The sequence below is a fragment of the Emydura macquarii genome, unplaced genomic scaffold (genome assembly GCF_026122565.2).
Source record: "Emydura macquarii macquarii isolate MOO-44397 ecotype Brisbane River unplaced genomic scaffold, CSIRO-AGI_Emac_v2 contig_1253, whole genome shotgun sequence".
Classification (NCBI taxonomy): domain Eukaryota; kingdom Metazoa; phylum Chordata; order Testudines; family Chelidae; genus Emydura; species Emydura macquarii.
The window spans coordinates 98,173,035-98,188,950 of record NW_027131390.1 but is presented as its reverse complement, the minus strand read 5'-3'; the positions used below and the strand labels follow the sequence as shown (position 1 = coordinate 98,188,950).

Genomic DNA, 15,916 nt, shown 5'->3' with positions numbered 1-15,916 from the left:
GTCCCTTATGCAACCAGCAAAATGGGGTCCCCATCTCAGATGAGGTCCCTAGATCACTACCATTATATAAAAGATGACTGTGGATTTGTATAGTGCAGTTCATCTCTTTCAAGCCTCCCAATACACCTGCTATAATTATATCAATTCAGTAAACTGAGGCACAGCAAAGTTAGGCGGCTGCCTGAGGTCATAAGAAAGTTGCTTTCAGAGCAAGGAATAGAACCCACATGCCTAGCTCCTCGCCTTTTGCTCTCAGCACTTAAGAACGCTGTCTCCAATCCTTTCTTCATTGTAGATACCAACTACTGCTTATGAGGGAAAGTTACTTGTTAGTCAGTGATGGAGCTTGAAGACTGTCGTTTCTTTAAATGTCTCTGAAGGCAAGACTCATGTGAACTATCACTTGTTAGGAACTTCCTTTAAAAATGTAGTTTTAAACCACATGTCTTGTGCAAATATTTGAATTTTAATTAGAGAATCCAGTAATTCCCCTTAGGAGCTGTCAGAGTGCAAATGATCACAAAGATAGTGTTTCATCAGGTTTTTTTAATTTATAAAATGTGTTGATCAGAAAACTCTCAGTGCATGTACAATAAAAAAAATACATCTAGTTACATGACTCTACGTATTGGCACCACACCAAGTGAAGAATTTCAGGACGGCTCCTCAGCTGGCGTACATTGGCATAGCTCCACTGATTTACACCAGATGAGGTTCTAGCCCCTCCCCTGGCAAAATGCTGATCTCAATTTCTTACCAACAATACCCAAACCCTTTGGAGGAAAAAAATCAGTAAAAAGAGAAACATTGCAGTGTGCCTTGAAAACCAGCAGACTTGGAGCAGCAGGGGACCTGAAAATGTCCTATTCCAGCCCCTCACGTTTAAATTGATGGGCCAGCAGATTTATGGCATCACAGGAGGAAAGGGATGATTGTTGTTGGAATTATGCCCTTCAAATCCCATCTAGGGTCTTTGTGCATGATTCTTCTGTTTCTCTTCCCTTCTACTTTGGATCTAAATATCAGCTGGGGTCATACGAGAAGAGCAGAAATGCCACGAGGAACTTGTCTTCCCTTCTTTTCTAATGCACAAAGTTAATTTCTAAGTGGTTATGGCAGGAAAGAGATTCAAAATTACTATAGAGAACAAGGAAATCATTCTGCTTGAGGTTTTTTATACTTGGATTCTGCTTAGTGTCCAGAGGTCTCTCCCTGGACCTACCTAGTACACTCTTGAGTTTGGTGTTGCAAGCCAGAGCCGCTATCCCAGAACTTCATGAAACCCCAATCTTCTAAGTGTGTGTGTGTGCTTCCCTCAAGTTCAAGAAGGGCAGATATAAATCCTTCTGAAGCTCTGTGCTGCACTAGGGTGGAGTACAGTGGTATCCTAGCTGCCCATGGTCTGCATGGAAGTGAGATGACTATAATACCCATATTGCCATTATGGTTGAACTCACCCCATGTTGAACTGTGAACTTTGGTAATGCTTCCTCTGAACTTCCCAAACAGTGGTTTATACAAAAAAAAGGACAAATCTCCAGTTCTGTAAATTAATTGAAAAGCAGAGACTCCATTTCCGTTTTAATTCTATGGAAGTTAACCTACAGTGAGAAGGGAGAGGTCATCTTGTCTTCCTCTCGGCAGTGTGAAACCTTTTCAGGTACACTGCAGTGAGCTTTGTTTAAAGCAAAGTAAAACAAGTAATGGCTTATCACAAATTCTATGTCATTTTTTCATTGTCAAAACCTAATCTACAGACATTTAATAACACTCTTGTGGTGAGATGGAAATACTTAGTTGTCAATCCCTCTTAACAGCAAACATGGAATCCAATACGTTAGAAAACCGATGCTAAAATACGATGGTTTTTGTATGTGACAGTAGAATCCATGCAATCAGCACCCTGATAGATATTATGCTCATTAAGTTGATCACGGAACAGGCTGTGTTGTGCGTTGCAGTGACACAGAATAATAGATAAGGGTCACGTGTCTCTGCCAAGCCCATTCATAGGAGTGAATGAATGTACACCTGGCACCTTGTTAGTACTATACAAAAATACCACCTTTGTACAATTGGGGTTTACATGCATCAGGGAGACACCCCAAATCGAGCTCATCCTGGGTGCATAGAAGTGGGAGTATCAGCCCTGCAGAGCGCAAGAGAACTGCATGGAGATGGGGCCAGCTCCTCAGCTGGTATAAATTGACTTTAGTAGAACTGTGCAGATTTACACCAATTGGGGATCTGGCCTTAAAACTCCACTCCTGTAACCCAACGGGACATAACTGACCTTCAGTTTCAGTTAATGCAGGGTTCACTTGTAGTAATAATTTACAGGAGTGGACCGATGCTTACTAGCATATGAATGTTGTGCCCTTAGTTCACCTCAGTCTGCATTATTGCTCTTTTAGGGCTGCTTAACTTAATCCAATTTACTTTTTATACCATTTTTGTTAATATTTGAATAAAGTGCATTTGTCTTTTTTTTTCCTCCCAAAGACATTCCTAAAATGAAACTAGCATCAGGACCATGCACCAGTCGATCAGAGCTGTTGCTTAACTGACGCAGTTTCCATTGATGCCTGTGCCAGCTGAGAATCTATTGCATCGCAGCAATAGTGGGCTGGATAGGGTTAGTCTGGTTAGATTAGATGGATATGATGCTAGATGTTTTTAATTCACTTCTTCCAGAAATTGACACAAATCAATTCAGAATCCTGGAGAAAGGAAGCATTCACCCCTTCAGTCTTCTGTCATGGTCTTTTTTCCTGTAGCAGTGTACATCCATTTCAATGGGAGACTGTACAGGGTAAGTAGGTTTATGTCCCAACACACAGGTCTTCAGTGTTCTTCACCGTTGCTAAATCTCTTTAGATAGCAGCTGTTCTTTAAAATCCAACATTTTGCAGGCACACATTTCCTCCACTAAATCAGTGTATTACATGGTAATGTCACCATCCTTTCCCCCCTTTATCTCTGTCTTACAAAAAGGTTCTTAAAGGCATTGTTGTAATTTTTGTTAAACGCTGTATAAATAAGAGGATTAAAGAATGAATTGGAGTAGCCGAGCCAGAGAAAGATGCTTTTCCAGACTGGTGGAATGTTGCAGGAGCAGAGGGGGCTTATTAATTCGGTGATAAAGAAAGGTATCCAGCAAAGTACAAAAACTCCAATTAAAATGCCAACCATCAAAGCTGCTTTTTTCTCTTTCTGTTCCCTCCATGTTTCTCCATCTGTCTGGAAAGTGATAGTCGCGTGACGAGCTGTAAACACCATCTGTGGTTCATGGGAGGCTTCTTTCACCTCAAAACAAAAGCAAACATGGATTCTTACCAAGACAGATTGTTTTTGAGTCAAGTTGTTATTATTTCTTAAATGACAGCATAACATCTGTGTGTGTACTCCAAACGGCTCAAGCGCCAGTCTGGGCATGCTAAAAGAAAGTGCCATGGAGTGCTAAAACTACTGGGCTTCCGAGTGTGTTGGAAAGGCTGAACGCTACAGCGGAGCACAGGTATATTAGTCTTTTCTCTCTTTTGATGCATACTACATTGGCACTTGTTCTGTGGACCTGTTGGCATCTAGTATTTGTTTGGTTTGTTATAAGAAAAGAAGATTGAAATAGGTTAATAAGAAATAAATAAAAATAATGGCCTAGGAATTCTGGAAGCTGTTTTTTTCTGTTTCTTTTAATCGGTGCATTGATGTGAGGGAGAGTGCTGTAACCATGGTTTACAAAGATATAGTAGACACGTGGCTTGGATCTACTCTCTCTCACTGTAACAAAGAGAAAAACCTGTCTCTGGAGTATCTGTGGGTGGATCCCAACTGGATTTCATGCCATGAAGCCACTATGCATATCTGACAGGCCAACCAATCCCTTGGAGATAGTTGCTCAAGTGTTGTTGTAACCCACTGGTGAGTGGGACCTGTGGGTTATACAACTGGGGCCACTCATCTCATCCCAGCTGCTCAGAGGCAGAGTCCATGACTCAGTCTCTTCCTGGGCTCTGGAAGATAACACTGCCAATGATTGAGTCCCTCTGATTTGGGAGGGGGCATCTTCTCTTGGTTATCAAGCAAGCATGAGGAGGGACTTTGAGGCCATGTGCCCCTTAGACTGCACTCCTGGCTGATAACCCAATGACAGGTTGTACGCAGGTTAGAAATGGAAGAAAACAATACTCTGCACTAGAGTGAGTGGAAAATTTTTTCATCAAACTTCTTTTTTTGCTGGAAGTTTGGGTTTTTGACTAAACAAAATTTTACAAGAAAACTGTCTGCTTTCTATGGGGAAGGTTTTTCAATTTTTGACAGAAAACAAATATTTTAGTTCACAATGTCATTGAGGTGCCTCATGGGAGTTGTCGTTCAAGTGCCTTATGCTTCAATTCTCCCTCATGGAGCGGCCTCTCGGGCAGGACTGTATCGCCCATTGTCACCATGCCCTGGGACTCCTATCACGCACCCTCTCGCCTCACCAAGAGGGGAGGAAATGGTGCATTGTGGGAGAAGTAGTCTGGCCAGAGTGCCCAGCCCATAGAGGAGAATGGTAGCATAATACACCCCAACTACAAATCCCATGAAGCACCACAATGCCATTTTGAATGGAAGTATTTTGGCTTTCAAAATTGAAATTTTCCATGAGGGGAAAATAACTATTTTTCCAACCAGCTCTATTCCCAACCTCACAAAAGATACCACTTTTGTTTGGTGGGAGACACCAATTCAAGACCCTTTCAATTTATCCCCTCTACCTCACAGCAACTTTAGCAGTTCTGGAGCAGGTGAGAAAAAAAGACGTAAGAAACACCAAGAGCTGTTTGGAAGAGTGAGGAATGGTTTCACTTGCAGAATGAATACAGATTGGGTCTCAGCCTGGCACGTAGATTGGTTTATGCGGCAATGAGAATTAATGTGTGCCTTACTATCCTGCCGCATGGCCACAGCTTTTACCCATAAAAAATACTCTGACTTTTCCATCACAATGAAAGCATCTGCACATGTTCAGCTGTGCTAGGTGACACGATTAGGAGGACAGCACAATAACATTCACACAGTTTAGGGCCTAAGCCTCCAAAACTCGCATAGAAATGAGAATTTAATAGGAGTTGCAAGGATTTGGCACCTCTCAGGAGATGGCTGCTAATTTAGTAATTAGCTATGTGTTCTACATATGTATTCATCCTGTGTGCAAGCTTTGTAATAGATACTGACCCTCTGTTTAATATGAGGACAGTAGCAGCCAAGAGACTGAAATGTTGGCAAACGTTAAACTATCACTCTTCAAGATGGATATTCCTATCTTCACCCAGAGACGGGAGACGTGACTGCAGAATGTAAGAGCCAGGTGATTAGGGTTGCTGGGGAAGGAGTAGAGGAAAATGAAATGCATCACATTTGTTTCAGAATTTAAAATAAGATGCCACTCATGTAGTAGGGGTCACATAGTTTGTCTGCAGGAGGACTGGCTCTGCATATCTTTAATCATGCTCTGCAAAGAGGGCTCAAACACATCATGTGAGTGCCGATTAGTGACAAACATTGGACAATTACTACTACTGCATGCCTGTTGGGAAGAGCTGGATGAAGGAATCTATCACTTGTTCAGTGGAGCTTGGGTACTTTGTTTAACCTTTGCTTGTGAGGTACAACCAGAGGTCAGCTGTCAATCAGTTTGTGGCATTTTCTTTCCCATGCTATAGTTAAGGTTTGTGGGTGTTCTGAAAGTGGATGTAGAAACTGTTTAAACAATGAGGTATGCAGAAAAAACAGTTACTAACCTTTCTGTACCGGTTGTTCTTAGAGATAAGTTGCACGTCCATTCCGCTGTCGGTATGCGCACACCCCAAGCACAGGTGCCAGAATTGTTTCCCCAGTAGTATCCATTGAATCAGCTCCAGAACCTTCTAGGGCCTCATGCTCATAGCACTGGTATAAAGGACCCTCTTCATTGCCACAGGAAGCACAGAGCTTGGCACCAGGATGCAGAGAAGCTTGCTAACTAAGTGCAGATTTGTCCAAAACTAACTATAAAGCTGTTTACACTACATAAGTAGGAAAAAACCACTAGGAGAAATTGCCTGAGTAATGAGGAGTTCAGCAACCATCACAGGTGGTAAGAAGGAACTGTGGGGGCAGGGCGGGTCGGCAGGGCCCTTTATACCAGGGCTATGAGCGCACAGTACCAGAGGGTGTTGGCGCCAACCCGACTGATACCACTAGAGAGAGAAATTCTGACCACTCTGCTCGAGGCGTGCACACACCTACGTTGGAACGGACATCTGCAAGCACGCGAAGAAGAAACTCTGGCACTGATACGCTATTGCTTTGGACGGTCATGTGAGCAGAGACTTGAACCTCACTCCGCCACATCTCAGGGATGTTCCCTGACCACTGGGCTATAGCCAGTTGCATGCCTGTGCGCTCTCTCGCTCTCCTCCACCCCCTGAATGTTATTTATACACAATGGAACAGCTGCAACAACAGCTATTGAGAGGAATCCATCACAGAATACCCAATTGCATGATGGTTAGGGGACTCACCTGGTATAGGGGAGAGCTAGGTTCAAGGCCCTGCTCTAAATCAGGCAGAATAGGGATGTGCAACCAGATCTCATGTTTCAGGAGATTGGCCTAACTGCTATTGGATATAATTGGGTGGGGGTGGTCCCTCCCCCACCCTGCGAAATGGCTGACTTAGTTTAGGTGCCTAAATCCAGGAGAGGGGTCACAGCTATGAATCCAGGGTAGAGTCGGGGGCCTTGGCCCTTCTCCTTGGCATTTGCCTCTGGCTAGTTTAGGTGGCTCCCTGCTCAGCTTGCCAACTTCTGTGAACCCCTTTCTTAGGCACCTAGCTCAGGGCTATGGATTCCGCTGGGTAGTAGAGTGCCTCCGCGTAGGCAGTGCAATGACTCAGATTCACCTATCGGTATTGCTTGAGCAGAAGTGAAGACCCGCTCAGTCGATCCAGGAGTCGATTAAATTAAAGGCACAGCGCTGCCTCAACAGGCACACGTTTCCCATCGGTGCAGCGCAGTGGAGACGGCGCACTAAAGGGAAGTTACGAAGTAGACAGGAGCTACTTTGCGTAGCTTGCGTAACTCCTGTCAACTGCCACCAAATGGCCGGGTAAGTATAGACTAGGCTTCAGTCACCTTTGTGAATCTAGCCTCAGGCAATCCTCAAGCTGTCACCTGATCATGGTCTCTCAGCATCAGCTGGGAAGCAGCTGATGAGTCACAGGTGCAGCTACGCCCAGCTCCTCTTAAAGGGCCAGCCACTGCATGACAGTTGGCATTGTACACCCACTTTGCACAGGTGAACTTCATTACACAACATGCAGGGCAAAGAAAAGTCAAGCCTGTGTGTGTATGCCTCAGGCAGAAGCCAGTTCAATGTTGTGTGATTAGAGAGGAGGATGGTATAACCTGCTGGAGTGATTCCGCACAAAGAAATCATTAAGAGCATCAGGAATATTTGTCAGCAGAGAAAAGAGGCCTGAGTACCAAGTTAGAACCAAGTGCTCACTTTGAATTCCCTAGCTGTTTTGGGCTGTGTCACAAGTTACATTAAGGCTAGTAGAGCAGTGCTTTTTTGCAGGTTGCCTAGCTCAGTTTTAAGCAGAAATATTTGTTTCCATCACTTTTGATTACCTGCCAGAACATCCATCTAGCTACACAGACACACACTCGGACACTTGTTAAAATTGTCTACAGCAATCAACTTCATTCCACATATCAAGGTTTTAAATGTTTGTCTATATGGGAATAAATACACTCTTCACTTTGCATGAATCATCTCTTCCTCTGGGAAGCACATGGATGGTGAAACACATCCAAAACTGATTATTTCCCTCCTACCCCAGCATTCTTTGGCGGGAGAAAAAAATGATTTCACTACCTATTTAAATTTTGCCTACGGCACAACATACTGCAAATGCTTTGCTGCTAGTGCAATATGCACTTGGCGCCTGCTCCTGCTCCCATTGAAATCCAGAGAAATTCTCCCACTGACTTAGGCTTAAGTATTCTAATATTTCTTCAGATTTAAATAATTTATACTTCCCATGGCCACTGTTGTTGGTTCACCAATGAATTTTTGGACCCGAATGCTGCTTCGGGGCTCTGAGCATTGTTCTTGCAATATGAACATTAAATAATTAAAGTACAAATAGCCGTCTACTGCTTCTGCAAACAACGGCATCTCTTATTCAGTGGCTGACGTGTACGAAAGGTCCACATTTCTAGGAATGTTCTGTACAGTTGCATAAACTCCAGCAGACTGGAGATATTTAAATGTGATTTGCCCCAGTTTAGGTACACAGCTTTTCAACAGATTAATCTTCAAATGAGCCTGAGGTGAGCAGAAAGATGAAAATATTGCACCATAATGTCATCAAATCACAAAAAGGTTCTTCAAGAACCACAGATCTCTTGCATTCAGTTGGCACTTACAGGCCTTCTATGAATATTTAACATTCTCTGGAAAAGAAAATTAAGGCCCTCATTCAGCAAAGTGCTTGAACATGGAAATTAAGCATGTGCGTAAGTGCTGTTCTCAACTGGGGCCTAACAGAGGTTGCATGAAAAGTGGAAGATAAACTCTCCAGCATGCTTTCCATCATTCTAACTCATCACCCACATTTACTTTCTTGGTCCCTTGAAGCTGATTTCTAGTTGACCTGGGGAGCTTTCCTAGGCAGCTGCATTCTTACACTACTTACGATAAAACACCTGCCCTGATCCTTGGCTGTATTGAGGCTCCTATATGCTACCCATCAGCACAGAGGCTTTAAAGCCCAAGTAACTGGCCACAAGGTGATTATTCCAGTCTAGGGGATCCTGGACGGCACAGATGGCTGGCGGGAGAAGCTTCATACATGGAGCATCTCCTCTGCATACTGATAAGGGAGATGCTATATCTCCCACAGTTTCTGCAATGCCTGGGTGGGGTGCAGACCAAAACAATATTTAGGTGTTTCCAGCCCTAACAACTATGTTCCTTCCTAAGGGCCCAATCCAACTCCCATTGAAGAGATGTCAATGGAAAGTGGATCAGGCCCTACATCCTGCTTGCACCCCCATCTCCACTTCTGGAGTTGATTCTGCACCATCCCAGTTTCCAGGATAGCTCAGAGCAGCTTTAGAGCTACTTTAAACTAGAGGAACCCTCCACCAGGTTTGAATCGCTGGGGACACCGGCACAAAGTGGAACGAGTGTGGCCCAAAATGATTGCAGTCAGTGGGACTACTTATAAAAGGATTACTCAAGCTCTTAGGAGAGGCTCTGCTCCCATAGGAAGACCCGCACTGTCTTCCCTGCTTATGTGGTACAAGGTGGCTGACCCAGCTACGAAGCAGAATATACTGCATAACTCAGAGCTGAGAGCTCTGAATGTAAGAATGCAGAGCCTGCTCCAAAGCCCATTGATATCCATGGAGAGAGACTCACTAACCTTATGAGCTTTGGATCAGGCCCTCAGTGTACAATGGCCTGGTGTACTTTATAAAAACCAGTTAACCAAAGTTGGGCTGTGATCCTAAAAGGTATTTAGTTGCCCAACTCCCATTAAAATAAATTAAATGTAGACTTCTAAATACCTTTGAAGATCTGGGCCCTTGTGTCTAGTTCTTCATGTTAATCTGGGACCTGATCCTGCAACGTTTTCTCATGCAAGTAACTAATCCTTATGGGCCAGATTCTGCCATTCTTGTTGACGTTGAGCAATACCTTACGCCCCAAAGAGTCCCACTGCATTTAAGGGCACTCCTAGTAGCATCTGGCTCTGAGACTACTAATCCCATTTATTTCAACAGGACTCTTCCAAAAGATAAGGTATGATTACTCTCTGTAAAAAGCATGAGACAGAATATGGCTCTGTGTGAGAAGAATGATGAGACTAATCATGTAAGTAAAGTATTAGTCAAATGGCTAGAGAATCAACTCTGCTTGTTATAAAAGAAATTATATCAAAAAGGACCAGCTTAATTTTGGGGTCTGATTATGCAGTCCTTGCACAAGCAAAACTCCCCATTGGTTTCAAGAAGTGCCTGTGTGTTTAAAAAAAGAAAAAGAAAACCCTGAATGTTTGCATATTCTTCTTTATATAATAGAAGCATCTCAGACATTTTATTTTTCTTCCTCTTAAGAAGCCACAAAACCCTTTCATAATGTTTTTTAAAACTCCTTGGTTCAGATTTTAGTCAAAATTCTGCTCACAATTACACTGAATTCACTGTGCTCAGTTCAACCAAATTATTCTGGATTTACACCATTGTAACTAAGCATAGGAATTGGCCCTGGGTATGCCAAATCTCAGCCTGGAGACAATTATCCTTATCCTATATATAATTATATGCACACTGACAGTTTGTAAAGCACCTTGGGGTCTGGTTCTGGTGGCTGAAAGGCACTATACAGAAGGAAGGTATAATTATAATAATTCTTCCATCTGGAGCATCAGTTTCTTCAGGCAATTTTGATGATATTTAAGTACTGTGGCTTCAAATCTTTTCCTCCTTAATCTCAGTTGCTAGAAGAAAGCCAGGTAGGCTACCAGGGTTTCAGGGGTGTGGGTTTCAACCTTGACATGCGGTTCTAATCCAGTGTTACAATATGTAATCCCTCTGGTACGGCATGGCGCACACTGCCCACAGGCATCACTATCACTACTCACCTTCCCACTTTGAGAAGCACGACCAGCCTTTTATGTCTATCGCTGATAGCATTTCTAGCGTTATTCATTAAACTGCTGCATTACAGCACTGAAGGCTAGAAAACAGTGGCCACGGGTGTACAGAGGGAGGGAAGGAGTGAGGCTGGAGGATAGTAACAGTGATGCAGGCAGGATGTCGCAGGGTGGGGTTAAGAGGAGACTGGGAAGGATAAGGGAAGAAGAAAGTGAAATGAGGGCTAGAAGTGATAAGAGCCAAAAGGAGAATTGAAGACAGAAAACAGGAGAGTTAGTGGACACAAGAAAAGGGAGAGCGTCAAGACAGGCTGTATCCAGAAAACTACCATCATATTGCACCTGGACATGGAAGGAGCAAGAAGGAATGGCTGGATCCCCTGATTTAAGGGGGAAATGAGACATGACCCTTACTCCAGAAATGCTGATTCCTTTTTTTCCTGTGTTCCACTTTAACAGATTCTCTGCTATACCCCATTTTCTACAAACTCTAAAATTAAGAATCTAGGCATTTCAGCTCTTTCTGTGTGACAACAGTAACCTTTTGGGAAGAATGTTCAGCTCTACGTCTTTTTCCCTAAACTCTTTACCATCTGGTACTTTTCTGGTGGTATTTTGGACTTGATCCATTGAAGCCAATGGTAAAACTCCCATTGACTTCACTGTGATCAGGACCAAGCTTTTTATGAATGCATCACAATCTCTTATATCTGGAATAAAAGATAGAAAAAAAATCATGATTTTTTTTCTTCCTCCGCAGGTTAATTTCTGAGCAGTCTTCTTTGCCAACTGCAATAACTGCTCAGAGCATTGCCTCAGGCCTTTAGCTTTTCCACCAGGTGCTACGTGAAGATGTCCTTGGGGATTAGGATGGTATTTTTTAAACCTGCAACTGAAGCTTCATTTTTTTTCAGCCACTGTATAAAGTCCTCACTATCTGCTATAACAACATGGATACAACATATATTTAAAAAATCAAAAACAGCAATTAATTTTGTTTAAATTACTGAAAAAGATGTTGCAGAATCTTAGTTAGCTAAATTGCAACTATCAATTACATTGGTTTTCTAAAACAATCGTCCATACAGTATTCTATTGCATGTCTTTGAAAGAGCAAATGCATTGTATGTATTCTGTTTGTATTTTGTCTTTGGGAAGGCAACATATTTGTCATATTGGTAATTAGAGAAGTAAACTTGGCAGGAAATCTGGTGCAAAAGGGGGAGGAGGGGAGGGAATACATTTCAAAAGACCTGAGGCACTCATCTTTTCCAACACATTTTCTGATTTAGTGTGGGTAATAGCTCTGGTTTGATGAGTGGTTCTTCTATAAGCCAATTTAAACCATATGCCTCTTTATTTTAAGACATAAGGTCCCGGTCCTGTGAGGTGCCAAATGCCTCTTATGAGCTGCAGATGCTGTCCCTACTCACTAGAGTAAACACAAAGCTTCACATGTGTCCAGTGTAATATGATACAATACCATTGACTTCAATTTGAAGTTGCAGTCACTGCCACTGTTTCTAGGAGAGGTCAGAAAACAGCAACTCCATTCCACCAAACATTTGTGGTTTTGACATTTGTTTTGATGCAGAATGAAAATGAGACCTTTCAAAATGGTTCATGAGAGAAAGATTAACCCACTGACCCCCAGAATAGCTTGTTGGTTAGGGTATTTATCAGGGACTGGGGGGGGGGGGGGAGAGAGAGAGGAGGAAAGTTCTAATTCAGAACCTGGAGTTGAACGTGGGTCTCTCACATTCCAGCTGAGTGCCCTAACCTTCAAGTTTCTGGTGGGTTGCTCTCTCCCCACCAGGACCCGAGAAACCTTCCAAAGAAATGTTCATCAAAACATTTCACTTTTGACAAAGCAGCATTTGTCGTTGGAAAAAAGTTTTGTTGGAAGTTTTTCAGCGGGCTCTTCTGCTTGTATAGGAGTGAGGTTGGGCAGGGCCCAGCCCAGTGGGGAAAATAGCACTGAGCACCTCCCCCATTTACTTTAACATGCAGTCAGTCTGCATTTGGTTATATCAACCTTTTAAATAAAATATAATATGAAAATACTTGGTCAGAAAGGGGGAAAACAAACCATCAGGCATTTTTTCTGTAGTGTCAGAAGAGAAGAGGTTGCAGGGTGGTTGTGTATCAGGAAACAACGATTAGAGAGAGAAAAGTTGACATGAACATACATGAATTCATTAAATTCAAATCCACTACCCTTTTTCTCTCTTGCATTGAGTAGCACCTCACTGCACAAGCAGCCCCACTGAAATCATTTGGGCTTATTGATGCAGTCCAGTACTACTTAATGTGAGTAAGGGGACAGAGCTGGCCTCTCGGAAGCCAATATTTTAATAGAGCACAAGGTTCCTAATCCTACAAACCCTTCAGGATCTAAATAGTATTGAAATCAATCAGACTACTCACCTAAGTAAGTGTTTGCAGGATCAGGATCAACATTTGAGATAAGTTAAAGGCGAGAATTTTTAAACAGCTGGCAATAATTACATGATAGATGGATCATCTTGATTTATTAGTATTGTGGGTTGAGTGTTAGCCTCATTTTTCTCTTCTGTGCTGTTTGATTCCATAATTTTAAGTATACATTTTTAATAAAATGAAAGGAGAGACATATAACAGACTGTGTACAGATTAACCACACACACACAACCTAACCAGTGCATACTATACACTTCTATTTCTTTATCCGAACAATTTTCCTGAAAGACAAACTCAAGAACACTGAATTTAAATTAAGGATTTTTTTAAATGGACCATGATATTGCAATTATTTAATCTACATACATATTCCTTTCATTTTATTGTGTGTGTGTGTGTGTATGTATATATATAATTTATGTACACATTTAAGAATATGGAAGCAAAAGAAAATGAGAAAAATGGGAATCACTTTTATTCCATCAGAGTGCTAAGTCCTAAATGGTCCATTAATAGTCTGTTATTTTACCCACTGTCCCCATCACACTTTAGCATCTGTTTATATCTACATACACTCTAAGAGAAACAGATGTGCATGACTATATTGTTTTCTCTATACTCGGGCATGAATGCAAAATTCAGTTAAAGGGAGGTAAGTTGTGAAGCATGAAGCACAAGTGCAATGGGAGAGGAGTTTGTGTAGATAGATGACAGAGAGATTAAAGACTGCCACCCCAGCTGTGCCTACACCCCCCCCCCCCTCCTTCCTTCCTTCCACCTTCTCCCCTGCGCAGCCCAGCAGTGTCTGCCTCAACTTCCTCGCCCCCCTCTCCATGCAGCCCAGCAGTGCCCACCCCATTGCTCGCCCCCCTTCCCCATGCAGTCCAGCTGTGCCCACCCCATTGCCCCCCCATACAGCCCAGCTGTGCCCTCCCCATGCAGCCCAGCTGTGCCCTCCCCATTGCTCCCTCCCCCCCCCATGCAGCCCAGCTGTGCCCCCCCATTGCTCCCCCCCATACAGCCCAGCTGTGCCCACCCCATTGCTCTTTACCGGGCCCATCTCCGGCAGCGGCAGGACGGCGTTCCTCCTGCGCCCGCCGATGCGGAAGCGGGCCGCCTTGTAGATCTTCCAGTAGACGAAGAGCACCACGCAGAGCGGCAGGTAGAAGGCGCCGCAGGTGGAGAAGATGGTGTAGGAGGGCACCTGGCTGACCTGGCAGCGCTGCAGCGCCGGGCTGTAGGTCTCGCCCCAGCCGCCCAGGGGCGCCAGCGAGATGACGGCGGAGAGGGCCCAGGTGAGGGCGATCATGAGGTTGGAGAGGCGGCGGCGGGCGCGCAGGGTGTACTCCAGGTGGCGGGTGATGGACCAGTAGCGGTCCAGGGCGATGGCCGTCACGTTCCAGATGCTGGCCGTGCAGCACAGCACGTCGAAGGAGACCCACACGTGGCACAGCGCCGGGCCCAGCCGCCAGCGCCGGCCGGCCGACAGCTCCTTCACCAGGCTCAGCGGCATGACCAGCGCCGCCACCAGCACGTCGGAGACGGCCGTGGAGGCCACCAGGTTGTGGGGCACCCGGTGGAAGGTCTTGACCCGCAGGATGGTCACCAGCACCAGCAGGTTCCAGAGGAAGGTGGCGATGGTCAGCAGGACCAGCAGGGTGAGGATGAGGATGGTGAAGATGGAGAAAGGCTCCCGGCCCCTCCAGCCGCCGCCACCGCCGCCCCGCGGTTCAGAGGTGGCGTTGATGTCCATGGCGGGCGGGCCCGGGCGGCGGGGGGCCCATGAGCCTGGGCTCGGGGCCGGGCCGGCGGAGCCCCGGGCTAGGCGGGTCCGGTTCTTCCCCCGCACGGATGGAGGGGTCAACCCCGCGCCAACTCCGCCGGGGGCTGCCCCACTGCCTGCCTCTCTCCCCGCGGAGTGCCCCGGCCGGAGCCGTGCGCCCAGCCCGAGCCCGAGCCCGCCGCCGCCTGCTGCTGCTGCTGCCGCCCGGGCGCCGAGTGGCTCCAGGCACGAGCCGGGCTAGGGCTGCCTCAGCCTCCCCTCGGCGGCGGCGGCTGCTCCTGTCCCCGCTGTTGCCATGTGCTGCCGTTCCCGGCCGGGGAGGGAGGCGCGGCGCAGCGCAGCGCAGCGCTGGCCGGGCGGCCCCGCCCCCGCCCCCTGGCAAAGGCTCCAGCGGCGGGGGGAGGAGAGGCGCCGGGCAGAGCAGGGCCGGGCTGTTGCACTGCCTGAGGGACCAACCGGGCGGCGGCGGGACAGGACAAGCGTTTGCCGCCCCCACCGGCCCGGCCCCCTCGCTCCCAGGCAGGCTCCCGCCGGGCACAGTGAGCGCCACAGCCAGGGATCTCAGCAACCCCCAGAGCACCCTACCCAGCCCACCCCCCCAACAGCCAGAGCACCTTAGCCCACCCCCAGCCAGCCCCCCCCCCTCTAACAGCCAGAGCATCTACCTACCTACCTACCCACCCCCTCCTCTGTAATGGCCAGAGCACCCTACCACCGCCCCTTCCCCCAACCAATTTACCACCTGTGACCCATCAGTGCCCAGGGCAGCCACCTGAAAATGCCAAGGTCGGGGCAGGCTGTAAAAGGAGAGCAGATTCTCCCAACACTGGTGGGTGACACTGAAGTCAGGCTTCCCAACCAGCCACAACTAGTGCTTCTGATTTCCCCACTCTGGTTATCAAGAAGCCAAAATAAAAATACACACAGCCCCTTTACTGCATTCCAGTCTCTGGCTCCCAATCAGCCACTAGGTCCAGTAAAGAGACCAGTTATTTAACTCTA

General features: G+C 45.8%; 1 protein-coding gene across 1 annotated transcript; it reads right to left on the bottom strand.

Moving 5' to 3' along the window:
- Positions 1 to 2,381: 2,381 nt before the first annotated feature.
- On the bottom strand, positions 2,382 to 15,028 carry LOC137154229 (5-hydroxytryptamine receptor 5B-like). The gene is made up of 2 exons (XM_067549913.1): positions 14,183 to 15,028; positions 2,382 to 3,306 (listed from the first exon to the last, which is right to left on the bottom strand). Exons 1-2 carry the CDS (start codon positions 14,882 to 14,884, stop codon positions 2,974 to 2,976), a joined length of 1,035 nt encoding a protein of 344 aa, XP_067406014.1. The 5' UTR covers positions 14,885 to 15,028; the 3' UTR covers positions 2,382 to 2,973.
- Between the last annotated feature and the right edge of the window lie 888 nt (positions 15,029 to 15,916).